General features: G+C 56.8%; 1 protein-coding gene across 3 annotated transcripts; it reads right to left on the reverse strand.

The window, feature by feature from the left end:
- Positions 1-130: 130 nt before the first annotated feature.
- Positions 131-25,021, reverse strand: ABHD17A (abhydrolase domain containing 17A, depalmitoylase). Of its 3 annotated transcripts, none has more exons than XM_054013812.1 (5): positions 24,425-24,718; positions 21,123-21,671; positions 9,413-9,607; positions 3,230-3,409; positions 131-1,273 (listed from the first exon to the last, which is right to left on the reverse strand). In XM_054013812.1, the coding sequence occupies exons 2-5, from the start codon at positions 21,428-21,430 to the stop codon at positions 1,048-1,050; spliced, it is 909 nt and encodes a 302-aa protein (XP_053869787.1). In that variant the 5' UTR covers positions 21,431-21,671; positions 24,425-24,718; the 3' UTR covers positions 131-1,047. The 3 variants fall into 3 exon arrangements, with proteins under 3 accessions (XP_053869787.1, XP_053869786.1, XP_053869784.1); XM_054013811.1 differs by having other exon boundaries at positions 23,985-24,718; XM_054013809.1 differs by lacking the exons at positions 131-1,273; positions 3,230-3,409; positions 9,413-9,607 and having other exon boundaries at positions 21,442-21,671; positions 23,985-25,021.

Raw genomic sequence — 25,021 nt, forward strand, 5'->3', positions numbered from 1 at the left:
CTCTGGCACGACACATCACTATGCGAAGCATCATAAATCACCCCTTGTGCTGGGCTCTAAAACCACCCGCTCTGGGACCCCCCGAGGTGTAAAAAAGCCCCAGATGGGCACCTGGTGAGAAGTCTTGTAAAATTTTACATCTTAAATCTTTATTCTTCTTTTCCCTCCTTCCAGCGTGACGCGAGGGATCTGTCTGTAGATATCGGGAGTAAAGAAAGGGGGTGCCCCAAATACAGGGGGAGTCTTGCGGAAAGAGAAAACAGGACGGATGCCGGCGATCGGGGACAGCGCACGTCTCCTAGCCACGCTTGCCCGACCCCTTTCAGAGAGCAGGGGCTGCATGTCGGGGCCATTCCTTCCCAGCAGGGAGATCAAACGCCACTCGGTCCCCTCCACACCTGCCCTCCCGGTCCTCACTGGTGTTAGATCTAAGAGAAGAGAGCCCTGCTTCTCCATTCTGATGCTACTGAACTGGGTAAGGCAGAAGGAGGATGTGGGGGGTGTATCATGCAGTGATCAGATCTCAGATCGGAAAAGGCCTGGGGCTCTGCAGGGATAATTAACCTCCCCAAATCTGTGGCCAGGCCAGGACTCCAAGACATCTCATTGCTAGCGTCAGAACTGCTGCATGATGGGAAAAGAACTAAGAGAGCTCCCGAGCTGTTTGCAGTGGGATGGGGGGACAGAACCCACAGCAAGCTCCGGAGACGGATCGAAAGTGACCTCAGCACTCGGAGCAGGAGTCGGGAAGGTGGAGCCGGTCTTTTCCCCACTGCACGGGGAGTCCATTAGCTGGGGCTGCCCAGGCTGACCTGGGATCCACCCAGCATGTCCCGTCTGTAGTGTCTGGCTGGGAGGCGGAGGGTGGGCCGAGCCGGGAGCCCCGTGCCTGGAAACACAATGTACATTTGAGGACTGGCCACATCCCATCAGCTCACCAATCTCAGTGTGGGCTGGAGCTGAGGCCACCCAAGTTTGTTACACCTCCATGGGGGCATCATGGCCTGATCCCTCCTCCGGGTCAGAGTCAGGGGTGGCGGCTGGGGCTCAGTTGCGTTGGCTGGCCAGCTCCTGGGAGATGAACTTCCGCAGGCGCTCGAGGTACTGGCTGTACAGTTCAATGTCATTGTGACCCGCCCCCTCCACCCACAGGGGCTCCACGGCCTTGGGGCAGCGCTCGTACAGCGCCAGGCCGTGCGAGAAGTCGATGACCTCGTCTTCGGTGCCGTGGATGATGAGGACGGGCGAAGTGATCTTGGACACCTTCTCGATGCTGCAGGGAGGAGAGAAGCAAACAACCCCCTGAGCAAACACTACCCTGCATCAAGCACCTCCTGCCACGAGGGGCGCCCCAGAACAGGCTGCAGCCCAGACCCCACCACTGAAATGCAGCCACCTCTGGGGTGGAGGAGGGGAAGCAACCAACTAGCTCACAGCCCGGTGCACAATCTGTTGGGGGTGGAGGACCTGAGGAATTACAATAAGGACTTGCAGCAAACCTCCCTCCTGCCCCCGCAATTCTCAGCTAGACTGCAACCCCTCACAACAGGGGCTGGGTATCCTCTAACACCCCACAGACCAGTGTTACCCACGACAATGGGCTTGCTAGGAGTGCCAGGAGACCAGGGGCAGGGGCTCCACATGGACTGGCCATCAGGGTACGTCTTCACTGCCAAAGAGGCGTGTTCTGAACTCGGGTTGAAACAGCACATGGCAGCCCAATATCCAGCGCAGGCTCCATCTGCATCTGCTCAGGCCAGTCCAAAGCCAAGCTGCCACGCCCTCACTCCTGTTTCCACCCGGTTCGCTAACCTGAGTTCAGAACGCACCTCTTCTGCAGCGAAGACGAACCCCAGGGACTCTGGGTCCGCCGTGCTCCGACTACACGTAAAAACAGGGGGCTTCTCCAAGCCAGCCCCGTCCATGGCCAGAAGAGACTGGTGTGGTCATCTGCTCCGACCTCCTGCACGCACGGGCCAGAGAATTTCCCCCAGTGCTTCTTGCAACGAGCTCAGAACTCGGGGAGCCTGAGCGCATCCTTTAGAAAGAGCCGACTGATCGCCAGTTAGAGATTCCAAGTGGTGGAGGATCCACCATGTCTCTTGGCGTAGTGCCCTAGGGATTTTCCTGTCGGTACATCCCTGTTCCTGGAGGGTTTTAAGAACAGGTTGGACAAAAACCTGTCTAGGTTTACTTAGTCCTGGCTCAGCGCTGGGGGCTGGACTAGACAACCTCCCCGGGTCCCTTCCAGCCCGACACTTCCATGATTCTGTGATCGACGTTGCCTGTAACTGACCGTATGTGTACACGGCTACGGAACACCCGTGGCTGGCCCGGGTCAGCTGACTCGGGCTCGCAGGGCCAGCAATTTGCTGAAGATATTCCAGCTCCCAGCTGGAGCTCTGGGCCCCTCTCCCCTTTGCGGGGTCTCAGAGCTCAGACTCCAGCCCGAACATCTACTCTGCAATTTTACAGACCCACAGCCTGAATCAGAGGACCAGGGCCAGTGTTTTCCTGCACTGTAGACGTACCCTAGAGGTCGGCAGGGCAAACCAGAGCCAGGCTGTCACTGGGATTACACGGGGCGCCGACCGGAACATAACAACCCATTCTGCTGATGCTGCGCAAAGAAGGAAAAACCCCCCACGCCCACTTGGACAATTAATGTCTGCAAGGCGGGTCGAGGGCCCCAGGCTGAGGTGCCAATGCAAGCGGGGTGCTGTGGGTACAAAGCGGCGCTGTGCAGGCACCCCGGGATCTCACTGTTTTGGGGGACACGTGGCCACTTCTAGAGGAGAATGTACCTTCAGTCCCCAGGCTGGCTCTGGGGCCCCGCAGGCGTGGCAGCAGCACGAGAATGGGGGAGGGTAGGATTAAACCGGTGCCTCCCTGCCCCCTTCCAGGGGTGGCTGGATTTCCAGAGCGGCAGCTGGCAGCCAGAGGGGCACCAATTTTCAGACCCAGGCACTTTACCAGTTTGTCTGCATCCTGCCATCTGGCACCGACAGACATCCATGCACCCCCGCGGAGACGGGGGATAATCAGGTGTCCTTCCAAGGCAGCCACACAGAAAGCAGCCCCAAGGCTCACCTTTTACCCACAATCCCTTGTGCTGCCCCCCACCCCTCCACGGGCCGGGTGCAGTTGGAGCCCATGTGGACCCCGGGCCATTGTCCCCTGGCAGCCTGAGCTGAGCTCTCTCCCCAGCTGGGGGCGGGGGGACACTCACTTGGGGAAGGCGTCGAAGCAGTACGTCTTCTTAGTGTCGGGGAAGGCGACCCTCATGCCCGAGGTGAGGGGCGAGTGAAGCACCACGGCGGCGCACTCGTAGCGGGAGGCCAGGTCCACGGTGGGCACCGTGCCGATGCTCTGCCCGTACAGGATGATGTTCTCCGGGCTGATCCCGTACCTGGGCAGGAAGGGAATCCGGGGGGTTAATTCCCAGGTGCTGTCCAGCTGGGGGAGACGTTCTCCCTGCAGCCCCGAAGGGAGATCTCAACACAACAGGCTGATGGCGAACAAGGAACTGTCCCACCCGGGCCAGGAGAAGGTCCGATAGGCCCGGCTCCTATGACTCCCTGAAATTGAGGGTCCCTGGGCAGAGGACACTAGGTGGTGGGATTCCCCCCAGCCCATCGGGGACCCCAGTACAGAGCAGAGCCTGAGCTGGCCGTCTCCCTGCAGGCCACCTGGGCAAAAGGCAGGTTAACCACCCCCCAACCACAGAGACCGAGCGACCCCCCACGCTCACATCGCCTTGTACCCCGGACTCCTGAGTCCCAGCCTGTTTCCATCCTTCCCAAGGAGGTGTTGCTGGGGGGCTCTGGGCTCCCCCCGAGAGCCGCAGCAGGGAGCTGAACCCTGCACAGCAGCGAAAACGCCGACTCAGGCTCGTGGCACTGATTTGCCTCCTGGCGGGGGGGAAAAGGGGCCAGCTCCCAACACACAGGGCCTGATCCCACTCCTCCTGGCCGCTGCCACGGAGCTCAGGGCACGAAGGGCAGGGCCCCCTTCTTCTAGCCTCTCCCCCCAACGCTATCAACGGAAACAAACACCCATCGGCGGGCCAACCTACACACACACCGCACAGGTTGCCATGGTGACTGGTTTATCCCCTCTGGGTTTCGGGCCCCGCCCCTTCCACAGGTGGCTGGCTCCCCCCCAGATTCAATCGGACCAGCCTGAGGTGCCCCTCCCTCGGTCCTGGGCACGCTAAGATCCTCAGGGCTGGGCTGCCCTGGGCCCTGGCTCATTCCCAACAGTGGACATGACTGAGTCCCGTACACACCCTTTGCCCGAGCAGGCCTGTGGGGCTGATGTAGGGCAGGGAAAGCTGGGGGAGACGGAGGGGATGGCTGCTCCAGCTGGGGGCATGGGCCCAGGGAGCTGCTGAGGGCAGGGAGGGTGGGGGGAAGTGTTGGGGGCCGGAGCAGAGGCATCAGCAAGGCAGGGAGGGCCCTGGGCAGGAGGGCGGCCCAGCCAGGAGCCAGCAGAGGGACTGCAGGGTGCAGGAGAGGCAGGGGCCATTGATGGCTGGGACGAGCCATCAGGTCTGGGGTTTCTGTGTCTCACTGTCTCCCACCCAGGATCAATTTAAGCAAGGCATCGAGCAGGCCTGGGCGGGGGGCCAGCCCTGCAGGTGGAACTGTCCAGCACAACCTCCCCGCTAGCCAACACCAGGCTCCCCAGCCCTCGCCCCCAGCAGACGGCTGCAGCAACCCGCCAGCCCCCTGGCCTGCTCCAAGCCGCGGGGATTCTCTGGATTACGAGCCCTGTAGGGCGAGGAGCGGTTACCTGCCTGGCTGTGACCTACTTCCGCACAGTGCCGAGGGCGGAGGCAGGGCCGCGCGCGGGACCCAGGCAGACGCTGAGCACTTAGCAACGTCAGCGGCTCCAGTGTACATTTCCCCGGGGCGTTCGGTGCTGGGGAAAGATGCCACTTTGGCAGCCGTGGGGATAGAGGCTTCTGTTTACCCACAGCCTGGGCAACAACCGGCCAAACTACCTCCCCCCCACGTCCCCTGCTCCAGAAGGACACACCTCTCCGGTTGGATCGCGGAGGCCCAGTCAGCACGGGGGGCTTGGTCTTTCCCCCCAGTCTGGAGCCTTCCCTCTGGGTGAAATACAACGGAATTGCCAGTTGGTTTTCTCGGTGTCAGTGCTCCCTGCCCTGGAGAGGGATACTGGTACCGAGGGACTGGCCAGCGAGCCCCCACTCAGGGCTGGAAGCCTTGACTTGGCCACAGACCAACCTGCTGAAGTGTCGTGTGCCAGGTTTCCGGTCATTTCTGCCCTGGGGCTGAGCTCGAACCCGGAGAGGGAAGCTGGCTCCTCGTGCCCAGCCCCACTCTGTGGCTTCTCTCTTTTAACAGAGCCCAGCCCACGTCCTGCCTTCACCCAAACCGGAAGGCTCCCCACGGCGCCGGGCGATGAGTCACCCCAGAGCAGAGCTGCTGGGCGGGCTGGGACTGTCTAGCACCACCATATAAATCGCGGCCTCCGGCCTCTCCCTCCTGCTTCCCCCTCTGCAGAGACGCCGGCCCCTGCCTGTGAGTGCCCGGACGACGGGGCCGGCGGCTGTGACACCCCAGACGCAGTGCAGGCTGCTCTCCGAACAGGCACTAGGCAGCCAGGAGGGACAGGCGGCCTCCTCCAAAGACCACAGGAGGAACCCGCCTCCCTGCTCAGTAGCAGGAGTGTGGCCGAGTGGTAGCGCAGCAGATTGGGACTCAGAAGAGCTGGGTTCTGTTCCTAGTGCTGCCACTGAAAGGCCATAGGCAAGTCCCTACCCCGTGCCTCAGTTTCCCTGCCTGCCCGTTGCCTAGCTAGGCTGTGAGCGCTTTGGGGCTGGGACTATCTCACTCTGTGTCTGTGCAGCACCTGGGACAACGGGCCCAGGTTTAGCTGGGCTTTAATACAACTAGTAATAAAGGGAACCTGTGTGGGGGGAGGGGAGTGTGGCATCCTCTAATGACGTGCAGAAAAGGTCTGAAGCTTTATTTGTTTCCTTGTGTGGTTTGTCGCATTGGGAACTCAGGCGTCCTGGCCCCAGTTAGACGCTGAGCAACAGCAGAGTCGACAGGGTTAGACACGGGCAGACCGTGCCCAGGGGAGTTCTGGTCAAGGGACTTCCACACAGGTGTTTACACCACTTCCCTTATCGCCTTATTTCCTGTAGGAGAAACGCTTCCTGGAAAGAAGATTCAGCGATCCTGCCCATCCAGTTCAAAGCTCCTGCTGCACATCTCAGAGTCACCCCAGGAGTCCTCCAGCTAAACCAGACCTGCCACCCCCGCCAGACACAAAACCAGGCGGAACAAACCAAACCTTCAGGCCCTCTTCCCACCGTATCAAAAAGGGCACAAACCTCCCCACTGCCCCATGCCGGGCACCTTCCAGAGCACCCTCTGAGACTCCCAGCCTCGCACCCGCCAGCCCCCCGCATCTAATCCACACAGCCCCCCCCTTGGTGCCAATCGGTGCGCGGCAGGAGAAAGCATCCGGGCCCGTCCCTTCACACCGAGTCAGCAGGGCTCATGTATCAAGGTTGGTTCTCCAGGATGCTTCCTTCTGCCACCTGTCCCCCAGCATCCCGCCCACCTGCCCCTGCTCCCCACGCGCTCCCATGGCGAGCTGCCAGCCTGCACTGGGAGTGGGGCGGGAACGCCCTCCAGAGCCTGCTCATTAAACCGCCTGCAGGAGGCGCTGGGGAGACACAGGAGGTGCCTTGCCCTCCACCAGCTGAGCGCCACTCACACTGTCCTTCCAGCCACAGCCCGGCCACAGCCCTGGCTGCTTAGGGGGTGAGCTTTCCCCATGCCTGATGCTACCCCTGTCCCTGACCACACCCTGCCCAGGAAGGAGGAGGTCAGCCTCTGGGGCCCGGGCAGCCCTTGTCCTCCTCGCTGAGGCCAGTTAAAGCCACCATCTCCACTGGCCCTGCCCCCTGGGAGCTGAGCTGGGACCCACCAGCCCTGGACCACGGTCACACTGGCCACCCCAAGGGGAAGGCTCCGTCCCTACGGTTCCCCCGGAGCCTGCCCGCCCCCACTGCCCCATGCATTAGCTCAGCCCTGCCCCCACCCCACCAGCGGTCTCCCCTGCGAGCCCCTTCCGAGCGGCTGTCTCGCCCAGCGAGGTTTCCTGTTTTCCACAGCGCAGGCCACGGGGCTTTCCTGGCCCTCCCCGCCCCCATGGCACTCTCTGCAGTGACCTCGAGCTGGGCTGTCCGTATCTCATCGGGAGTGACGGGTTCCCAGACACCTGAAATGCTGAGCCACCAAATTGCTGCCTTCTATGCCAGCTGGGCCTCCTCAGGGCGGGTGGCTGCCCTGGCGAGCAGCAGCCGTGGCTGGTTGATGTCCTGGATGTCCCCATGGCCACAGCTGCCATCTCGGCCAACACACCGGGGGCCAAACCGGGGACTTCCAGAGCTAAAAGCGTGCCAGGGCTGCTACCGCTTGACCGAAACTCCCAGCTGGGGCTGTAACTGACTCCGATCTAGAGCTGGGAGAGAAATGGAGTTTGCGGGTTGCTGGCTAGCTGTAAAACACTGGGAAAAAATCATTGCGGGTCGCCCCAACCCAAACCGGTCAGATGTTTTCAGCAACTCGCAAAGGTGAAAAAATCAGTCAAGACTTTTTGATTTTGAGCTTCGTCATCCTCCATCCCCTTCCCCACCCCCGGTTTTTTGTTTTTTAAGTACAATTAAAACTCTTTCTCAGTCGTAAAATGAAAAGATTCGGTTTCAAAAACGGCATCATAAAACATTGCTGCGTGTTCGGATTTTGGAGGGGGATTTAGACTTTTTTTTCTGACCAAAACAATTTGCCGAACTCAAGGTGAATTCGCAAAATGTTTTGGTCAACCCAAAAATGCCTCTTTTGCTGAAAAAAGTTTCAGTGGAAACATTTCCCCGGCTCTCCTTGTTCCATCTGTGGCTTGGGCATGGAGAGGGCACGTCACAACGCACTCCCAGGTGTCACTGCTTGAGCATCCAACAACACCCCCGTAGCCTGGGTCGGGGGATGCTGGGATGAGGAGAGTTCTCCTCACCCTGCATTGTCTGGCCACCGCCTCAGACACTGGCTTTTCACGCTGGCTAACCTAGAGACCTGAGGGACGGGGCTCCTTGCTGGTGGAGGGGCAGAGCCAGGCGGCGGCCGCATGCTACAGCCAGCATTGCTTTGCCAGATCCCCCGACAGTTTCATGTTGCAGGGTGGGAGGATGGAGCTTGGTGGGACTCCATAGAAACATGAGATCTCCCAGCGACACTGGACAGTTCATCCCAGCGGAGCGCTCCAGAGCTGGGAGTCAGGAGTCCCTGGGCGCCTCCCTTCACCTGGAACATGGCTCCCCATGCACATTCATCCACCCAAGCCTGGGTCCTCCCCGTTGAACAGATGGGGAAACTGAGGCACCGCAAGGTGGAAGTGACATGATCCATTGAGTTGGTGGCAGAGACAGAAAGAGAACCCAGGAGTCTTAGCTCTCTGAGGTTTAAGCCACAAGGCTGTCTCTCCTCTGTAGATAGCTGAGAAATCTGCCCATCCTCCTCAAAATACTCCCCCGTTTTTAGCCCAACTCTCAGGCTTTGAAACCTGAACCTTTTTCCAGGCTTACAAAGGTGTGGTGGGTTCCCTCCTATCACCCCCATTATTTCGGTGACACGTCTGTGCTCCCTGACTCCCTGCAGAGGGGCTCTGTGACCGCAGGGAAAGCTGCCCTCCGATACAGTGCACACGGCTGGAAGCCCCAGAAATCTCACCCTATAGCTGCCCCAAAGGAGCGATCTGTCCCACCAGGTGACAGTCGTCCAGATCATAAATAACCCTTGGCCCTGCTCTAGCACGTGACCTTCCATCTGACGTGCAATAAGCAAAACCCCTCATCACATCTCCTACGAGGCAGGTCGGCATCGTTCTCCCTGTTTTACATGGGGGAAACTGAGGCATGGAGGGGAGACATGCCCAAAGTCACAGAGTGGGACACTGCTCTCCAAAGGCCTATCCACTGGGCCATGGTGCCTCTCTCAACCCTAACCTGCAGCCCTCCCCCTCCCACGTGCTTCTGGCCCTGAGCTCTGCCCATGCCCCTCAAACCGGACCCACAGCTCCCATGCTATGCCAGCCCTGGGATCCCTCCCAGCTCTGCCAATGCCCCCAAGTCCTGACCTGCAGCCCCCTGCTATCATGGCTATGGGGGTCCTTCCTGTCCACAGCTCTGCTGATGCCCTCAATCCCAACCCATAGCCCCTGTTATGCCAGGCCTGGGGTCCCCAGGCACTGACTGCGTGAGCAGGACTCCGGGAAGGCCAGATCTTCCTGTATCCATTTCCCTTTACTCCCCCTTCCCAGCAGCCTTGGGCCTGTGGGCCACTGGGGAGGCTAGCCGGCCCCAGGAGGCGCTCACCTCGTTCTCAGGGCCTGCCAGGCCGCGTCAATGTCGGCGTAGAGATTCTTCTCCGAGGGCTTCCCTGTGCTCACGCCGTAGCCCGAGTAGTCGTAGGAGAAGATGTTGCAATTGATGCGGGTGCCCAGGCCGATGTAGAAGCTGCTCATCTGGCCCAGGTCCACAGCGTTGCCATGGGAGAAGAGCACCGTGAACCTGCCGGTGCAGAGCTGTGGGTTAATACACAGGGAGGGGCGGCCAGAGGCCCTGGGACATTGCTGGGCACTGCAGCCTCCCGCCAACTGTCCTGCCCCCCACAGGGACCCAGCACAGGGCTGGGGAGCCACTTGGAGTGCCTTGCTAGCCAAGGGCAGGGGGAGCCACAGGAGGGGGGATGTAGGAGGGGAGTTTTTGGGGGGGAAGAGAATGCAGGGGAGATCAGAGGGCATGGAGGAGCCGTGTGGGGGGGGGGGGCAAAGGAGCCCAGGGTGCAGGGGAGGCCCGGTGCCAATGTCATTCCAGAGGAGAACAGGATGGGAGGAGGCGGGAGATGGAAAGGTAACTCCAGCAGAACCGAACCCAACGCCCAGCTCCCCATCACCAGCCCCCTCCCCAACCCCCAGCTCAACACTGCCCCCCCCCCCACTCAGTCTAACTGACATTCTCCTAGGCCCCCCCTCCCCCCCACATGCTCCTAGTGGGAGGGGCAAGAGGCCAGAGGCTGCCCATGTCAGAGGGCACAGACACAGTGAGGGCAGGGGGCTGGGCCCAGAGAGAGCAATGACCTTCCATTGAAATGAACAGTGACGTCTCACAAGCGGACGTTGCCCCCTTCCCCACTCCGTTGTTACTGCCCTGGTGTGGGCTCTGAAGGAAAACCTGCAGGCAGTGGTGCTGAGTGACTAGGTGGCCCTCTCCCCTTTGAGTTCACACTGGGCTGAAGCCATGGGGTGGGCTAAGAAGCACCACATTAGAGGGAGGGGAGTGGGTGACTCTTCCCACTGGTCGTTTGCAGTGTGGTTGTAGCCGTGTGGGTCCCGGGATACCAGAGAGACAAGGTGGGGGAGGAGGAAACAGCTTTTACTGGAAAACTCCCACATCAGCGTCAACTTCCTGGACACCAGGATCAGCTTCCAGAATGGAACCCTACAGACAACCATATACAAGACATCCCAGGATCTCCCCACCTACCTTCACAGATCCAGTAACCACCCCAAACACGCCAAGAAATCTGTTCTCTACAGCCAGGCACTCAGACACCACAGAATATGCTTGAAGGGGAAAGTCCGGGATACACACCTTAACACATTTAAACCCCCCTTCACCAAACTAGGACACGCCACCAGAGAAGTAGATCGTATCATGGAATGGACCACCCAAAAACCCCAAGAGAACCTGCTTCAGGCCAGAAATAAAACCCCCTCCAACTGCACACCTCTAGTTTTTGCCTACCATCCCACACTGGAATCCATACGGGGTGTCATCAAACAACTATAACCCATACTCAATGGGGACCCCATCCTGAAAGAAATAATTCCTGAACCCTCATTTCTGGCCTTCAACCCTTAACCTCTCCAAGCTGATCATCAGACGCAAGCTCCCCACAGACCAGGACACACCAGCGCAAAGCGGCCCCAGACCCTGCCAGAACAACAGATGCAAAATCTGCAGAGAGATCTCCACCACTACAATGATCAACACCCCCACCCAACGCACTTTTCCAGATCCACGGGTCCTACACATGCCTGTCACAGCATGTGGTGTACCTCATCCAGCGCTCGAAATGCCACAATAACAGCTGTGTGGGTGAAACCAGACAATCACTAAGCTCTCAAATGAACTCACACAGGGAAATGATAAAAGCCAAACACGCCCGATCACTCCGTGGGTGGACACTTTTCACAAAGCGATCACTCTATACCTGACCTGTCAGTCCTCGTCCTCAAAGGAAACCTGCACAATGCTTTCAAAAGACGAGCCTGGGAGCTTAAATTCATAACTTTGCTAGACACTAAAAATCACAAAGTGCAGAGACACTGGATTTATGGCTATTACAACAATCTGTAACCCACTAACCGCCTCTTTTTGTCTTATGACTGCGGAGGTGTTAACGGCCAACTCTGCCTTGAATGGCCCCTTACTTACAATATCTGCTAATCAAACTGTTCCACCTTGCATTTTGCTCGGAGGACCTTTCCCAGACCTGAAGAAGAGGGGAAAGCTTGTCTCTCTCACCAACGAAGTTGGTCCAATAAGAAGCATTACCTTGCCCACCTTGTCTCTCTTTCCACTGGGGCAGAGCTAACCTCAGTTCCGTGCTTAGGAGCGCTGTGCTGTGGGGTGTGGGGGCTTTTCAGTGCCTTCGTAAGATGGGGGGCACTCCTCCCCCTTCGGCATGTTGTGAGCATCAAAGTGCGAATGCTGCTCAGAGCAAGGACAGGGGACGTGACTCGGCCTTACTCTGAGGGGAGAGCAGATCTTCAAAATGCACCAGGGAAAATCAGTTCCGAAGTAGTCCACAGCCCAGGGGAAGGGAGGGGCAGGGAGCCACAAGCTCCCTGGATCCCAGCAGCCAGAGAGAAGATCAGACACCGAGCACCTGGCAGCCAGATGGGGCCGGCGTCTATGACGCCACCAAAATTGACAAGGCAGAGAGGCTTGGCCGGCGGCATCTGCAGCCGGACCAGGTGTTAACACACTTCGTCGGCTTAGAGGCAAAGAAATCCCCTGCAATCCCGGCCTGTCCTGGGTGCGCTAAACCCAGGAGCCTGCAAAGAAAGGTGGGGGCAGGTCTGTGCTTAGATCAGCTCTTTATGGCACTCCTGGTTCGGCTGGCACGTTTGGAGGCAGAAATCCTGCTCCCGGGCAGCCAGTTCCTCTTTGCTAACCCCGGTCCCCCCTCACCCTGCCTGCTCCACCGCCAGGTCCCAGCGCTGCCTGCAGGAGCACAGCCCCACAGGGCAGACGGGCGGCACCGGGGTCCCAGCGGACACGTCCCAAAGTCCGGGGCTTGTGGGCCTGGATGCGAGGTGGAACGAACCCTGACCAGAGCGGGTGTCTCCGACAGACGGCAGTGTGACCTCACGCCGGCCACGGAGAGTCTGAGCCGCCCATCGGCGCCAACCGTGCCGGGGATGGGATGGGACGGGAAGGGGGCCGGGCGGCAGGTGGCCTGGCTGGGAGTGCGGCCCCCAGGGCAGCATCCAACCCCAGACCTCTCCCACGGCTTCAAACCGTCAGAAATGGACGACGCGAAAACCTCTCACTTCTGCTTTGCTCACTTCTTCAATTCTTGTTCCCCTCCCCCTCCCCCGCTGCTGTCTTGGTATGGTCCAGCTGCTCTGGCTGACCCTTGGTATGATCTGTCTGGTCTGTCTGACCATTGGTACAATCTGGCTGACCCCTGTACAGTCTGGCTGGTCCAGCTGAATCTCGGTAATGTCTGGCTGACCCTTGATATGGTACAGCTAACCCTTGTTACGGTCTGGATGGGGGACACTTGGTGTGATCTGGTCTGGGTGACCCTTGGTACAGTCTGGCTGGGTGACCCTTGGGGTGATCTGGTCTGGTTGACCCTTGGTACAGTCTGGCTGGGTGACCCTTGGTGTGATCTGGTCTGGGTGACCCTTGGTACGGTCTGGCTGGGTGACCCTTGGTGTGATCTGGTCTGGTTGACCCTTGGTACGGTCTGGCTGGGTGACCCTTGGGGTGATCTGGTCTGGTTGACCCTTGGTACAGTCTGGCTGGGTGACCCTTGGTGTGATCTGGTCTGGTTGACCCTTGGTACGGTCTGGCTGGGTGACCCTTGGTACGGTCTGGCTGGGTGACCCTTGGATTCCAGGCTTTCTCACCCATGCCCCCTGCCCTGGTCCAGGCCTCACTCCCTATCACCTGGGTTGGTTCCCCCCCCGACCCCACGCCGGCAGCTTAGGCCGGCCCAGCCGAATTCAATTGTGCTCCAGGTGCCTTGGCCACGATGCCTCCTGCTCCTCTCAACGATAGCTGTGGACAGCGTCCTCCGCTGGGCAGCCGGGAGAGCCCTTGACTTTCCCACAGCCAAAGTCAGGAGCTCCAGCTCGCCGCCCCGGCCCTGCAGACCCTGGCCAATCAGGCCAACGCCGATACACATCACCCCACATACACTGCACTTATCGCTGCCCTTTGCCCTCCTCACCTGCACTCTGGATCGAGCCCTGAGTTCAACTCCCAGCTTTGCCACTAGGCCTGACATGAGTCCTTGGGCAAGTCACTTTCCCCTCTCTGTGCCTCAGTTTCCCCATCTGTAAAATGGGAAGAATGACACTGCCCTCCTTTGTAAAGCGCTTTGAGATCTCCTGATGGAAAGTGCTATGTACAAACTAGAGATTATTAACCAATCTGCCCCAAAGTTTATTCATTCCTCTGGAGCAGCCATCCCAAAAATTATTCCACTGCTATACCCAATTTACCCTGGCCAGAGGCCCATGATGGGTAAACTTGGGCCTACACCAGTTTAAGTTTAAGGTCTGACTGCTGTTACTATTCATGAGTTGTACTACAGGAGCTCTATCAGGGCTCTATCATACTAGGCACTGCGCAGACACATAGTAAGAGACAGCCCCCGTGCCAAAAAACTTGCAACCTAAACAGAGAGGCAGACAAACGGTGGGAGGGGCAGGGACTTGCCCAAGGTCATCCACTGATCAGTGGCAGAGCCAGGAACACCCGGGTCCCCTGAGGCCCAATATAGCGCTCTACCCACTAGGCAATGTTGCTTCAGCGGGTGTTTTATACTACTTGAAAACACAGTTCTCACTTCTCGCTTCAGAAGGGCCTACGATCATGCACGTGAAAGCCACAAGATGCTTATGCACAGACAAACTATGTGAGGTTATTTTGGGGCGTGAGGGAATGTGTGTGTGTGTGGCGGGGCGGGGGGAGGGTGTGACTGGCCCCTTCTGAGCCGTGCTGCAGTAAGACACAAGGACCAAGATTCAGGGGGGGAACGGGGGAGGACGGGACACAGCATTTAAAGTCAGGTCCTAAAGCCTAAATGGGAAGCTCAGCTGTTTTTAGAAATCTTGGTCATGGTAGCAAAGGGCTTTTAATCTACACACACAGTAACTGGGCGGATTTAAGTCAATCGGTTTCTAAATCAATTTAGATCAAACAGCCCTATGGTGTGGACACTCTTAAATCATGTTCAGGAGGGCCTCCTCTTGGGAAAAGCTTCATTTGGTTTGTTACCACATTCAGAATCTAGTTTAGCTAAAATCACTGTAGTTTCTGTGTGCAGAGCGGGCCTCGGGCGCTGGAATTTACAGGTGGAGGGATACCAAAAAATAAGTCCCATTCAAATGTCTAAATCTATTTCTAGCATACAGTAGAACCTCAGAGTTACGAACAGACCAGTCAACCACACACCTCATTTGGAACTGGAAGTACGCGATCAGGCAGCCGCAGAGACAAATGCAGTACAGTACTGTGTTAAACGCAAACTACTAAAAAAATAAAGGGAACGCAGCATTTTTCTTCTGCATAGTAAAGTTTCAAAGCTGTATTAAGTCAATGTTCAGTTGTAAACTTTTGAAAGAACAACTGGAAGGTTTTGCTCAATTACAAACATTTCAGAGTTCCGAACAACCTCCCTTCTTGAGGTGTTTGGAACTCTGAGGTTCCACTGTAGTTTCTCCTGTGACACGTGGTATACACAGGTTGCATGATAGTTGGGAACAGGGTGTAGGCTTTATTAGCACTCATCTGGATACTCTATATACCTTACTTGTGTAACGAGCTTTCCAAACTCAGGCTGAGAAAACCTTTCTAGTATCATCCGGCATTCTCTGCTGGCCCTGCTATACACTTACAATTTAGATCGACTTAGTCACGTCACTTGGGGGGGGTGAAAAGTTCAGACCCGAGTGCCGTAGTTAAGCCAACCTAACCCCCAGCATAGATGAGGCTAGGGCAACTGAAGAAGTTACTCCCGTTGAGCTGTAACTGTAGTTCTTCAGGATGTGCGTCCGTAGGGGTGCTCCACTTCAGATGTGCATGCGCTTCTCGGGCCCTTGATCGGAGATTTTCCGATAGCAATGCCCGTTCAGCCCACGCATGCACCCTTAAACGCCTCCTGCTGGACACCAAGGCTATATAGGGGTACGCCGGCAAACCGCCCTCCGTGCCTTCTCCACTCAAATGTCTCCGCAGAGAACCGTCCGAAGCAGAGGGGAAGGAGAACAAGTAGGGGAGCACCCATAGGGACACACATCTCGAAGCACTGTAGTCACTGCACAAGGTGAGTAATCTCTTCTTCAAGTAGTGTCCCGATGGGTGCTCCTCTTCAGGGGACTTCTGAGCAATTTCCCGACAGGCAGGAGGGAGCTTCGGAACTGAAAATAGTATTTCTGTACCCTGAGCCGCATCAGATCTGATGGCCTGTATCAAGGTGTAGTGCTTCGAAAATGAATGTACTGAAGCCCACATGGTAGCCCTACATAACTCAGATATCGGATGTTCTTAAGCAATGCTGTGGATGGTTCTTGTGATTTGGTAGAATGTCCTATCACCCTTTGAGGATGATAAATGCTTGCGATCTCATAACAAGGGACAATACATCCAGCTATCCACTTCGACAGTCTCCGAGCAGCAATCGCAGATCCCTTGGATATGTCCGCGGAGATAAACAGCCTGGGTGACCTTTGAAATCACTTGGTCCCATCCATGTAGAAGACCAGTGCTCTTCAAACATCCAGGGTATGAAAACAGAACTCCTACAGAGGTCTATGGCTCTAGGAAAACCAATGACATATGAATAGATTGGTTGAGGTGGAACTCTGAGAGAACCTTAGGTAAGAATTTAGGGCATGGGCGTAAAGAAACCTTATTCTTGTAAAGAGGAGATCCGCCATCAAGGTGTCAATCTCCTCAACTCTACGGGCATTGTGATGGCTCCTAAAAAGGCTGTCTTCATAGATAAATGGAGTAGAGAACAGGTTGCCATAAGTTCAAATGTTTCATAAAGTAACTGAGTACCAGACTAAGGTCCCGGGTTGGGGTCGGGTCTCTAGTCTGGGGATAGAGATTCCCCAAACCCATAAAAAATCTAGATACAGGACGAGCCAATATGGAAAATCCCTCTTTATTTGGATGAAAGGCTGATATTGCAGCCAAATGGACCTTAACGGAGTTAACTGATAACCTCAATTTCTTCAAATCCCGCAGATAATCCAGGATTGCCTCCTGTCGGGGATCAGCAGCCACTACCACCAGGACTCGGAGAACATCCCTGGGGCCGAGGAGAGGCCCAGGAGGACGCTAGGACTCTGTCTCAGGCCAAGGTGCTAGAGAAGGAACTGAGGGCGGTTCACCCGCTTGTCCCTATAAGGCCTCGGTGTTCGGCAGGAGGAGGCACAGGGTGCACGCATGACCCAAACGGACATTGCTAGCGGAAAAGTCTCCGACCAAGGAGGCACCTGAAGCAGAACAGTCACAGGGACTCTACTTGAAGAAGAATTTTTCCATCAGCCTAGCTCTTGCCGCTTGCAGAGTTGGGTTAACTTCCATTGCTATAGGAAACATCTACACTACAATGCTACAGTGGCGCAGTGGCATAGACATGGCCTTAGTCTCATGCTGTTAACGCTGTCAAAGCCCTTCACAAACGCCCTTTCATTAAGTTTCATTACAAGCAGGAACTGTACACCGATTGGGACCTTTTCACCCTCCACTAAGAGGCACCTACCTCTGCAGTGGGAACACGGCAGCTGTTTAACCCTGCACTGGCACGCTATGTAATCGTTTAGGACAGGAAGTGTGGAATCCCCTGCAGGGAGGATTTGCCTCAGAAGAAGGTAACCACCTAAGCAAGGATTCAACCAGGACCAGGAGCCAGGTCTAACGTGGACAGAAAGACCCACTTCCACCCATACAACGTGAGGCAGCACTGCCTCCGAGGGCGGAGTGCCCCCCGCTGAGTCACTGACTTCTGGAGGTCTCCGATCCAAAGAGCGACCCAGTTTGAGAGACCCAATGCCCAAGGTGGCCCAGGCAACAGGCATCACACCACATGTCAGCTGTCAGGAACAAAGGCAGTGACACAGGAATCCCGAAGGCAGCTGCGAAGCTCCCGGCTGTGCAGAGAGCTTACGCAGCAGCTGCTGGTTCCCAAACTCAGCCATGCCCCTGCAAGCCCTAACCGCAGGCAGGATGAACAGCGGTCTCTAGGGCTGGGCACATACAACATGAGGCGGTCTCGGGGCTGCTCCCTTCCCCAGCTGTCACTGCCAGGTGCCGCCTCAAATGTTTAGAGGTTTAGGAGTGGGCCAGACAAGTCCCACTCCAGCCGACAGGGGGCAGCATGGAGCCTTGGATAAGATTGGCACAATTTTAGCCCCACGCAGCCTAGCAAAATGTACCAGCCCAGACACAGAATCAACTGCACCCGGCACACGGCGCCTCTAGATGCTCCACACATAATAAACACGCTCCAGAGAAAGGCGCTCAGATACCACGGTGATGGGTAAGGAATCAGAACCTAAATAGCACGGAATCATGGGGGGCAGATGGGGAACGAGTGATGATATTTCACTTGCCCATGACAAATAGTTGCTAGCCTGGGCACGTAGAAGGTAAGTTAAGTAGCTGAGACGCCCTCCATCTCGGGATTATTCTGCCCTGCAAGGCGAGTTGACAGCAAAGATCTAGGTCTCTACGTGTTAAGATGTTATTCACAGGGAACAAAGATATAATAATGGGCTCTTCAATCTACGATCCACTGGCTGGAAGTTGAAGCTAGTCAAATTCAGACTGGAAATAAGGCGCACATTTTTAACAGTGGGCGTAATTAACAATTTACCAAGAGTCATGGTGGATTCTCCATCACCGACAGTTTTCAAACCAAGATTGGAGGTTTTTTTACAAGATCTGCTCTAGGAATTATTTTGGGGCAGTTCGTTATGCACGAGGTCAGACTAGATGATCCACAGTGGTCCCAATTGGCCTTGAATCTATGATCCCAAATCGAATAGAAGGGGCGAAGGAGGAAATATATAAAATCATATTTGTGACTTTAAATCTCTTCTGTCTTTGTTTTTTTTCCTATTTAGAAATAAAATCTCTAACATTTTAGACCCAAGTTTGCCAAAGCAGCCCCTGATTCTGTTGGCTTCTATTATCACAACTTCAGACACCTAGGGAAGCCTAGTGATCAACCACTGGAGCAAGCTACCAGGTGGAAATCAATTCTGGATGTCTTCAAATCTAGACCCAATGCCCTTCTGCAAGATGCTTTAACGCAGGGGTTTTCAATTTTTTTTCAGTTGCAGGCCCCTAAAGCATTTTGAATGGAAGTGCAGACCCCCATCGTCTGCGGATCTCCAGGGGCCTGCGGACCCCAGGTTGAAAACCACTGCTTTAGCCAAACACAAGTGATTTGGCTCAATACAGGGATAACTGGGTGCAATTCTCTGGCCTGGGATACACATGAGGTCAGACAAGATGTTCTAATGGTCCCTTCTGGCTTTAAACTCTATGAATCTAAATCCCGGCTCGATTGAAGTCAATGGCAAAACTCCCACTGGCTTCTGCGGGGCCAGGACATCAGCCCATGGGTGTCGTTTTCAGAGATGGTGAGCAGCCGCGGAGCCCAATGACACCAGCTGGGGTCCTGGGTGCTCAGCACTCCCCAGCCGTCTCAGGATGGAAACCACCAGCTGGCCTGAGTCATGAGTTCTCATCCTGAGGGTCACATCACCCCTGCCTGCCCCATATTGCTAGGTGGGAGGGGAATCCTGGCTTCGTGGGGGCGGGACCCCGAGACAGAACAGGTTGGGAAGCACTGGCTGAAAGAAACACAGAGTATGCGGTCAGCGGCGCTGGAGAGCAACAGCCCCTCTGCGCAGTACAGCCATAGCCCGCCCCAGCCATGGGCCTGGACTGACTTGGGAAGGGACAGCACTGAGATCACAGCCCGGTCAGTCCTTGGCCTCACTGCTGCATGGTCGGCAAGGGGATCCAATGGTGGCTCTTCCATTGTGGACACCAACCTACCACTGGGCTGAGACCCACCCCCGCATATCCAGCGGATGGAGAGGAACTGAACAGACGCCTGCCCTGAGGAGAAGGCAGCCCCAGCCCTTCGCCAGGGCTGGGGAAAGGCTGTGCGCTGTCTGGGGGGGGGCCTGGGGAGGGAAGGGAAGGGAAGGTTAATTGACACTGACATTCTATGGGGCTCATTGGTCTCCTTATATGCTCCCCGCTGCCCGCAGAGAGGATCTTCTCAATGCCCATCGCACCACAGCTCTGATCCCAGCACCTCCGAGGGACCCTGTTTTGGTTTCTCAAAGCCCGATCTGGGCACACCGAAGGCAGTGGGAAGGAGTGGGGCACCATGGAAGGGAGGGAGACATGACTGCTGGATTGGGGACACGTACTTTTGGGAGGAACCTTGAAACCTGAGCAGCCCATGGGCTGATGCCCTCTGTGGCAGCAGGGTGAGAACGGGGAGGAAGACACACCAGGGCAGATGCCTGAGCGTGTGGGGTCTCGCAAATCATGGCATGAGGGGCACAGAGGTCCGGGGGGAGGGGATGCGATTCCACTGGGACTCCTAGCTCAGGAGAGCGGCTGGGGTTCCAAGTGAGAGTCAGGGCCTAGAAACCCCGGACTCAGCTAACGAGACTAATGAGCCCAGCCCGCTAAGTGGGGCAGGGGAGTGGGGCTGAAGATCGGTTGGGGGCGGGGACAGAGAAAGGACCCAGCGCGGGTCCACAGTCCATAAATAAAGCTACCGCTCGCTCCGCCCCTCCCTGCCCCTAGGTCTGCCACCTGAACCAAGGTGCCAGCAAGCCGGAGCCCAGGCCCCTACACTCAGGTGAGGGAATACCGGCCAATCAGAGGTGGGCAACAAGGCCTCGCCTGGCAACCCATCCTTGGGAGCCTGGAATCGGCCCCCAGGGTCCCCATACGAGCTGTGAATGTCTCCAGAGAAGGGGCAGGGCCCCCACAGGCAGCCTGGACACCCGCAGCGCAGCACAACTCACCCATACGCCTGATGCAACCTCGCCATTATTATTCGATAACCCTCTGCCCTGCGCCAGCAGCATCCATTGGCGGATCTCACAGCACTTCACAACTATCAGCTAATTAAGTGGCACAATCCCCACCCCAGGTATAGCGCCATTTCCCTCATTCTACAGATGGGGGAAACTGAGTCACAGAGCAGGGGAAGCAACTTGCTCACGGTCAGCAGCAGGGCTGGGGACGGAAGCCAGGAGTCCAGGTCAGCGGCAGGGCTGGGAAAGGAACCCAGGAGTCCGTGTCGCAAGACTGGAAACGGAAAACAGGATCCGTACCCCAAGCTCTGTGCCTTTTCCCACCTCCCTCTCCTTCGATCTTTTTGTTTAATTCCATCCCCAATTCAAGCTATGAGCAAAACAGGTTTTGACAGCCAATCCCCAGTGAGCATTGGCCGGGGCGGCTCCAGATCTCTGTGACTGGGCATGTCACTTGGGAAAGTGCCAGATTTGGCACCGGGCCGCTGCAGGTCAGGAAGTGGCGCCACGGCGGAGCTGCACTGGCACAGAATGGCACGCTGCCTACAAGGTGTCGCGGACAGAGGATCTGCGGGACAGGATCAGACGCTTGGTCCAACTGAGTCGGGAACCCTACCCCCAGCAGCAACCAACACCTGCGGTCGTGCCCTGCTCTGCAAAGAGGGCTCAGCTCCCAGCCCTGTCGGTAGCTTGCCACTCACCTGGCGCCGGGCACACACCGGATATACATGCAGCCGACCCGGTTCCCCCGGCCACTCTTGGTTGGAAACACCTCGATGGTGTCCAGCTCCCGCTGGGCGTACTGGAAATCCGCCCGGTCCGTCAAATGCAGCTTCCATCGCCCCGCGGTGCCTCCTCTCAGGGAGCTGGTGCTACCCACAGGCTCCGGCTCGGGGACGACGGCGTAAGTAGGCTCCGGGGGGAGGAAGGCCAGCTTGGCTGCTATCCGGCTGGGGCAGGGCGGGCAGCAGAAGAGGCAGCACAACTCACTCACTGACAGTCCGTTCATGGCGGCGACGGCAGCACCGAGCGCGGAGTTCAGTTTATTTTTCAATTTAACGAACAAAATCAAAAGGTTTTTTTTTTAAAAATCAGCAGATCTGGCCTGATAACAACCCGTCTCCTCAGCCTCCCCTCGCCACGGCGGCCGTCAGAACCAACGGGTCAGGCATCTCCTGCGCACGGCGGTGCCAGTCGAGGTAGGGTCGGCCACCCTCTTTCCGTCCACACGTGTCGGCAACGCCCTAGGACTGAAGGGGATGGATAAGGGGTTCATGAGAAACGACATGCAGTGCAACATGGCAAAACCAGCATCCCAGCCCACGCTCTGAAATCTACACAGCACACAACCGCACAATACACACCCCTCCCCAGAAAACACACAAAACACAGCCGCACAATACACACCCCTCCCCAGAAAACACACAAAACACAACCAAACAATACACACCACTCCCCAGAAATCACACACAACACACCCTCTTCACTGAAAACACATAACACCCATCACCTCACCAAAAACACGTTTTACACCTACCCAATACAACCCGCTTGCTGGAAAATACACAATAGACACACAAAAAATATACCACCCTCACTCCAAATCCCACAAAACACAACACATAATACACACTCACACAACACCCTCCTCCCAAAAATCACATATTACACTGCCCTCCCCATAAAATACACACAGTACGCCCACACAACACATATTGGTCACCAAAACCCACATACCCTCACCGAAAACCACAAAAAAACACCCCCACGCAGTCCTCTGCTCATACATAATTCACCCACCCAACATACACCCGCCACCAAAACCCACACACAGCACAGCCACACAACACACCGAAAACCACACATACACTCATACTGACAACAACCACATGCAGCCCATACCACTCACCTACCGAAGCCACACTCTGACCAACGCACGCTGATCACCAACACACACGGCACACCTCCTGCGCCTCAAACCCCACACACAACACAATACACAATGCCCACCATGGCCCTGATCCTGCAATCTGGTTGACAGATTCCCTGTCCCCACCTGCAAAGCTCAGAGGACAGGACATGGGGCTAGCATGTTGCGGGTGCTACCATCATCCCCATAGTAGTGTGGCACCACATCCATTCCAGAAATTACACAACGCCACACGCTCACAGCCAGGAGACAGAACTTAACACACACGCCAAAGTGGTTTCTGCAAGTTTGGGCAGAGCCTCCGGACTGAGGAATGTTAAACTAGCCCAGACCCTGAGGAATTCTACTCCAGCTGCTTCCGCAGGCGGGGAAAGAAGAGGAAAGGGTGGAGGGAAAGAGGCCCGTGAAATAGAAGGCTTATATGGATTGGGCCTCTGATGTGACTTCCCCCTGCCTCCCAACACAAGCTGATGGGGGGCAGGAGGGAGACGGAAAATCATCTATTCAGCCCCTCCTCCCATGGCCCCCCCCAAATAGGTCCCAGGATCAGCGGTTCACTTCCTTCCATTTCACTCTTCCCTCCTGCTGGGATATTTTTGCTTTGTGCAGCTACTTTGCAGAACAGATCCTCCCTTCCCATTATATAAATGGTACATTAGAGACATACAACATAGAGAAACACCTGTCCACACTAGACATACGTGTCTGCCACACAGACATGACAGACGCACCATATACATGTGCCATTAGACACACGTGCTGCCGCATGACCCGTCCGCACGATACACACGCATTGCTTTACCAGACACGTGTATACAAACGCACCACGTATGACAGGCACACACTGTAGAGATGCACACACAAACACTAACGTATGCTTGTTTTTCACGGACACATGCACGAGACAAAACCAGAATACATGATCACACCCCCGATCACCTGTATTACAGGCACACACACATGCGTACTATAGACACACGCAGGATAGAAACACACACGTTACAGTACAGGCTCACGCCCACACCGGCTACACTACAGACATGCAGAATAGAAAAACTACACACACCCGTCTACACTACAGACACACATTTTTCTATACTACGGCTTGACAACACCCTGGCTGGGATGATTTAGTTGGGGATTGGTCCTGCTTTGAGCAAGGGGGTGGGACTAGATGACCTCCTGAGGTCCCTTCCAACCCTGATATTCTATGATTCTATACACAATCACACACCTGTCTGTACTAGACTCGTGCAGCGTAAGACACACACTTATCTGCACCACACACACACACTTCTCTATACTGCAGCCTGACACAGCACCATTACAGAGCTACACAACGTATCTATGCTATGGACACACACTTATCTCTGTTCCCAGACGCACATGCACCCGGCATGATAACAGTATTTTGGGGGCAGAAGAAGGGACCAGCCACCGGGGGAAACGACTGCTTAAAAGAAAACAAAACCAGCCCCCCTCTGCAAGGGTCTAACTCCAAACTTGAGGGGGGCAGCATTTGGATTTACACAAGTTGGCCCTTGCAGAAGCCAATGCCGGGAAAGGGACCTCCCCCCACCCCCACTGACCAATGCACCCCACACACAGCACGCGAGAAACCTGGGATATTCACCCCCACATTCTGCAGGCGCCTCGGGCTCTGCTGAGCAGGGCGAGTCCGGAGCTGGAGATATTGAAGGAGCCGAGGGAGGAAGACACCAGCAGCCCGGGGGGCAGAGGGAAAGAAGGGGCGAGGAGGGAAATCAGCTGCTAATGGGACTGGGGTGGGGGGGAGAGGTGATCGCAGCTGGGGGAGGCGGTACGGGGGAGATTGAATCAGCTCCCAGATGGGCTGGGGGCTGCAGCGGGACAGGCTGGGGGCTGCAGGGGATCGGCAGCGGGACAGGCTGGGGGCTGCAGGGGATCGGGCTGGGGGCTGCAGGGGATCGGCAGCGGGACGGGCTGGGGGCTGCAGGGGATCGGGCTGGGGGCTGCAGGGGATCGGCAGGGGATCGGGCTGGGGGCTGCAGGGGATCGGCAGCGGGACGGGCTGGGGGCTCCTAGGCAGGGCACCTCGGTCCTTTATCCGCTGCAATCTCCGGAGCGGGGAGCAGCCGGGATCCGAGCCGGTACCGGGCCCCACTGCGACCCGGGCCGCTGCTGCCCGCTCCGAACCGGTACCGCGCTGAGCCGCTGGAGCCGGGCGCGGCCTCCCGCATCCCCCCCGGGGGCCCCTCCAGGCTGGGCCCGGCGCGCCGCGCTGCTCCCGGTCGCTCCAGGCTCCTCGGCCGGTGCAGCCCGTGTCTCCTCCCCTCGCTCGGAGCGGCCAGGGGCGGATGTGACAGCAGCGCAGCCCGCACTGGAAGTGACGCCTCCTCCTGAGTCCTGTTCCCTGCAAACCCCCGGGGAAGGAGGAGCGGGAGCCTGGTGCAAAGGGAAGGGGGCTGCATGCTCCGCGGGCTGCAATGTGTGCACCGGGGGTGCAGGCTTCATCGCTCCGTGCATGTCGGATGCATAATTCATAAACTGCAGCAATCCCCCCCCCCCCCCGGGGTTGCATGGCTATGTCCATGCTTAATTGGATGAACTATTCACCCCACCCTTTGCAAGCCTGAGCTTGCTTCATTTGCGGCAGCGAACTCCCTGTGCCTGCTTCGTGCTTGGATTCCC

The sequence above is a fragment of the Malaclemys terrapin genome, chromosome 24, assembly GCF_027887155.1.
Source record: "Malaclemys terrapin pileata isolate rMalTer1 chromosome 24, rMalTer1.hap1, whole genome shotgun sequence".
NCBI classification, from domain to species: domain Eukaryota; kingdom Metazoa; phylum Chordata; order Testudines; family Emydidae; genus Malaclemys; species Malaclemys terrapin.

Coding starts and splice junctions, on each gene's coding strand:
- ABHD17A (XM_054013809.1), bottom strand. CDS start 24,923: ATGGACATAGCCATGCAACCCCGGGGGGGGGGGGGGATTGCTGCAGTT.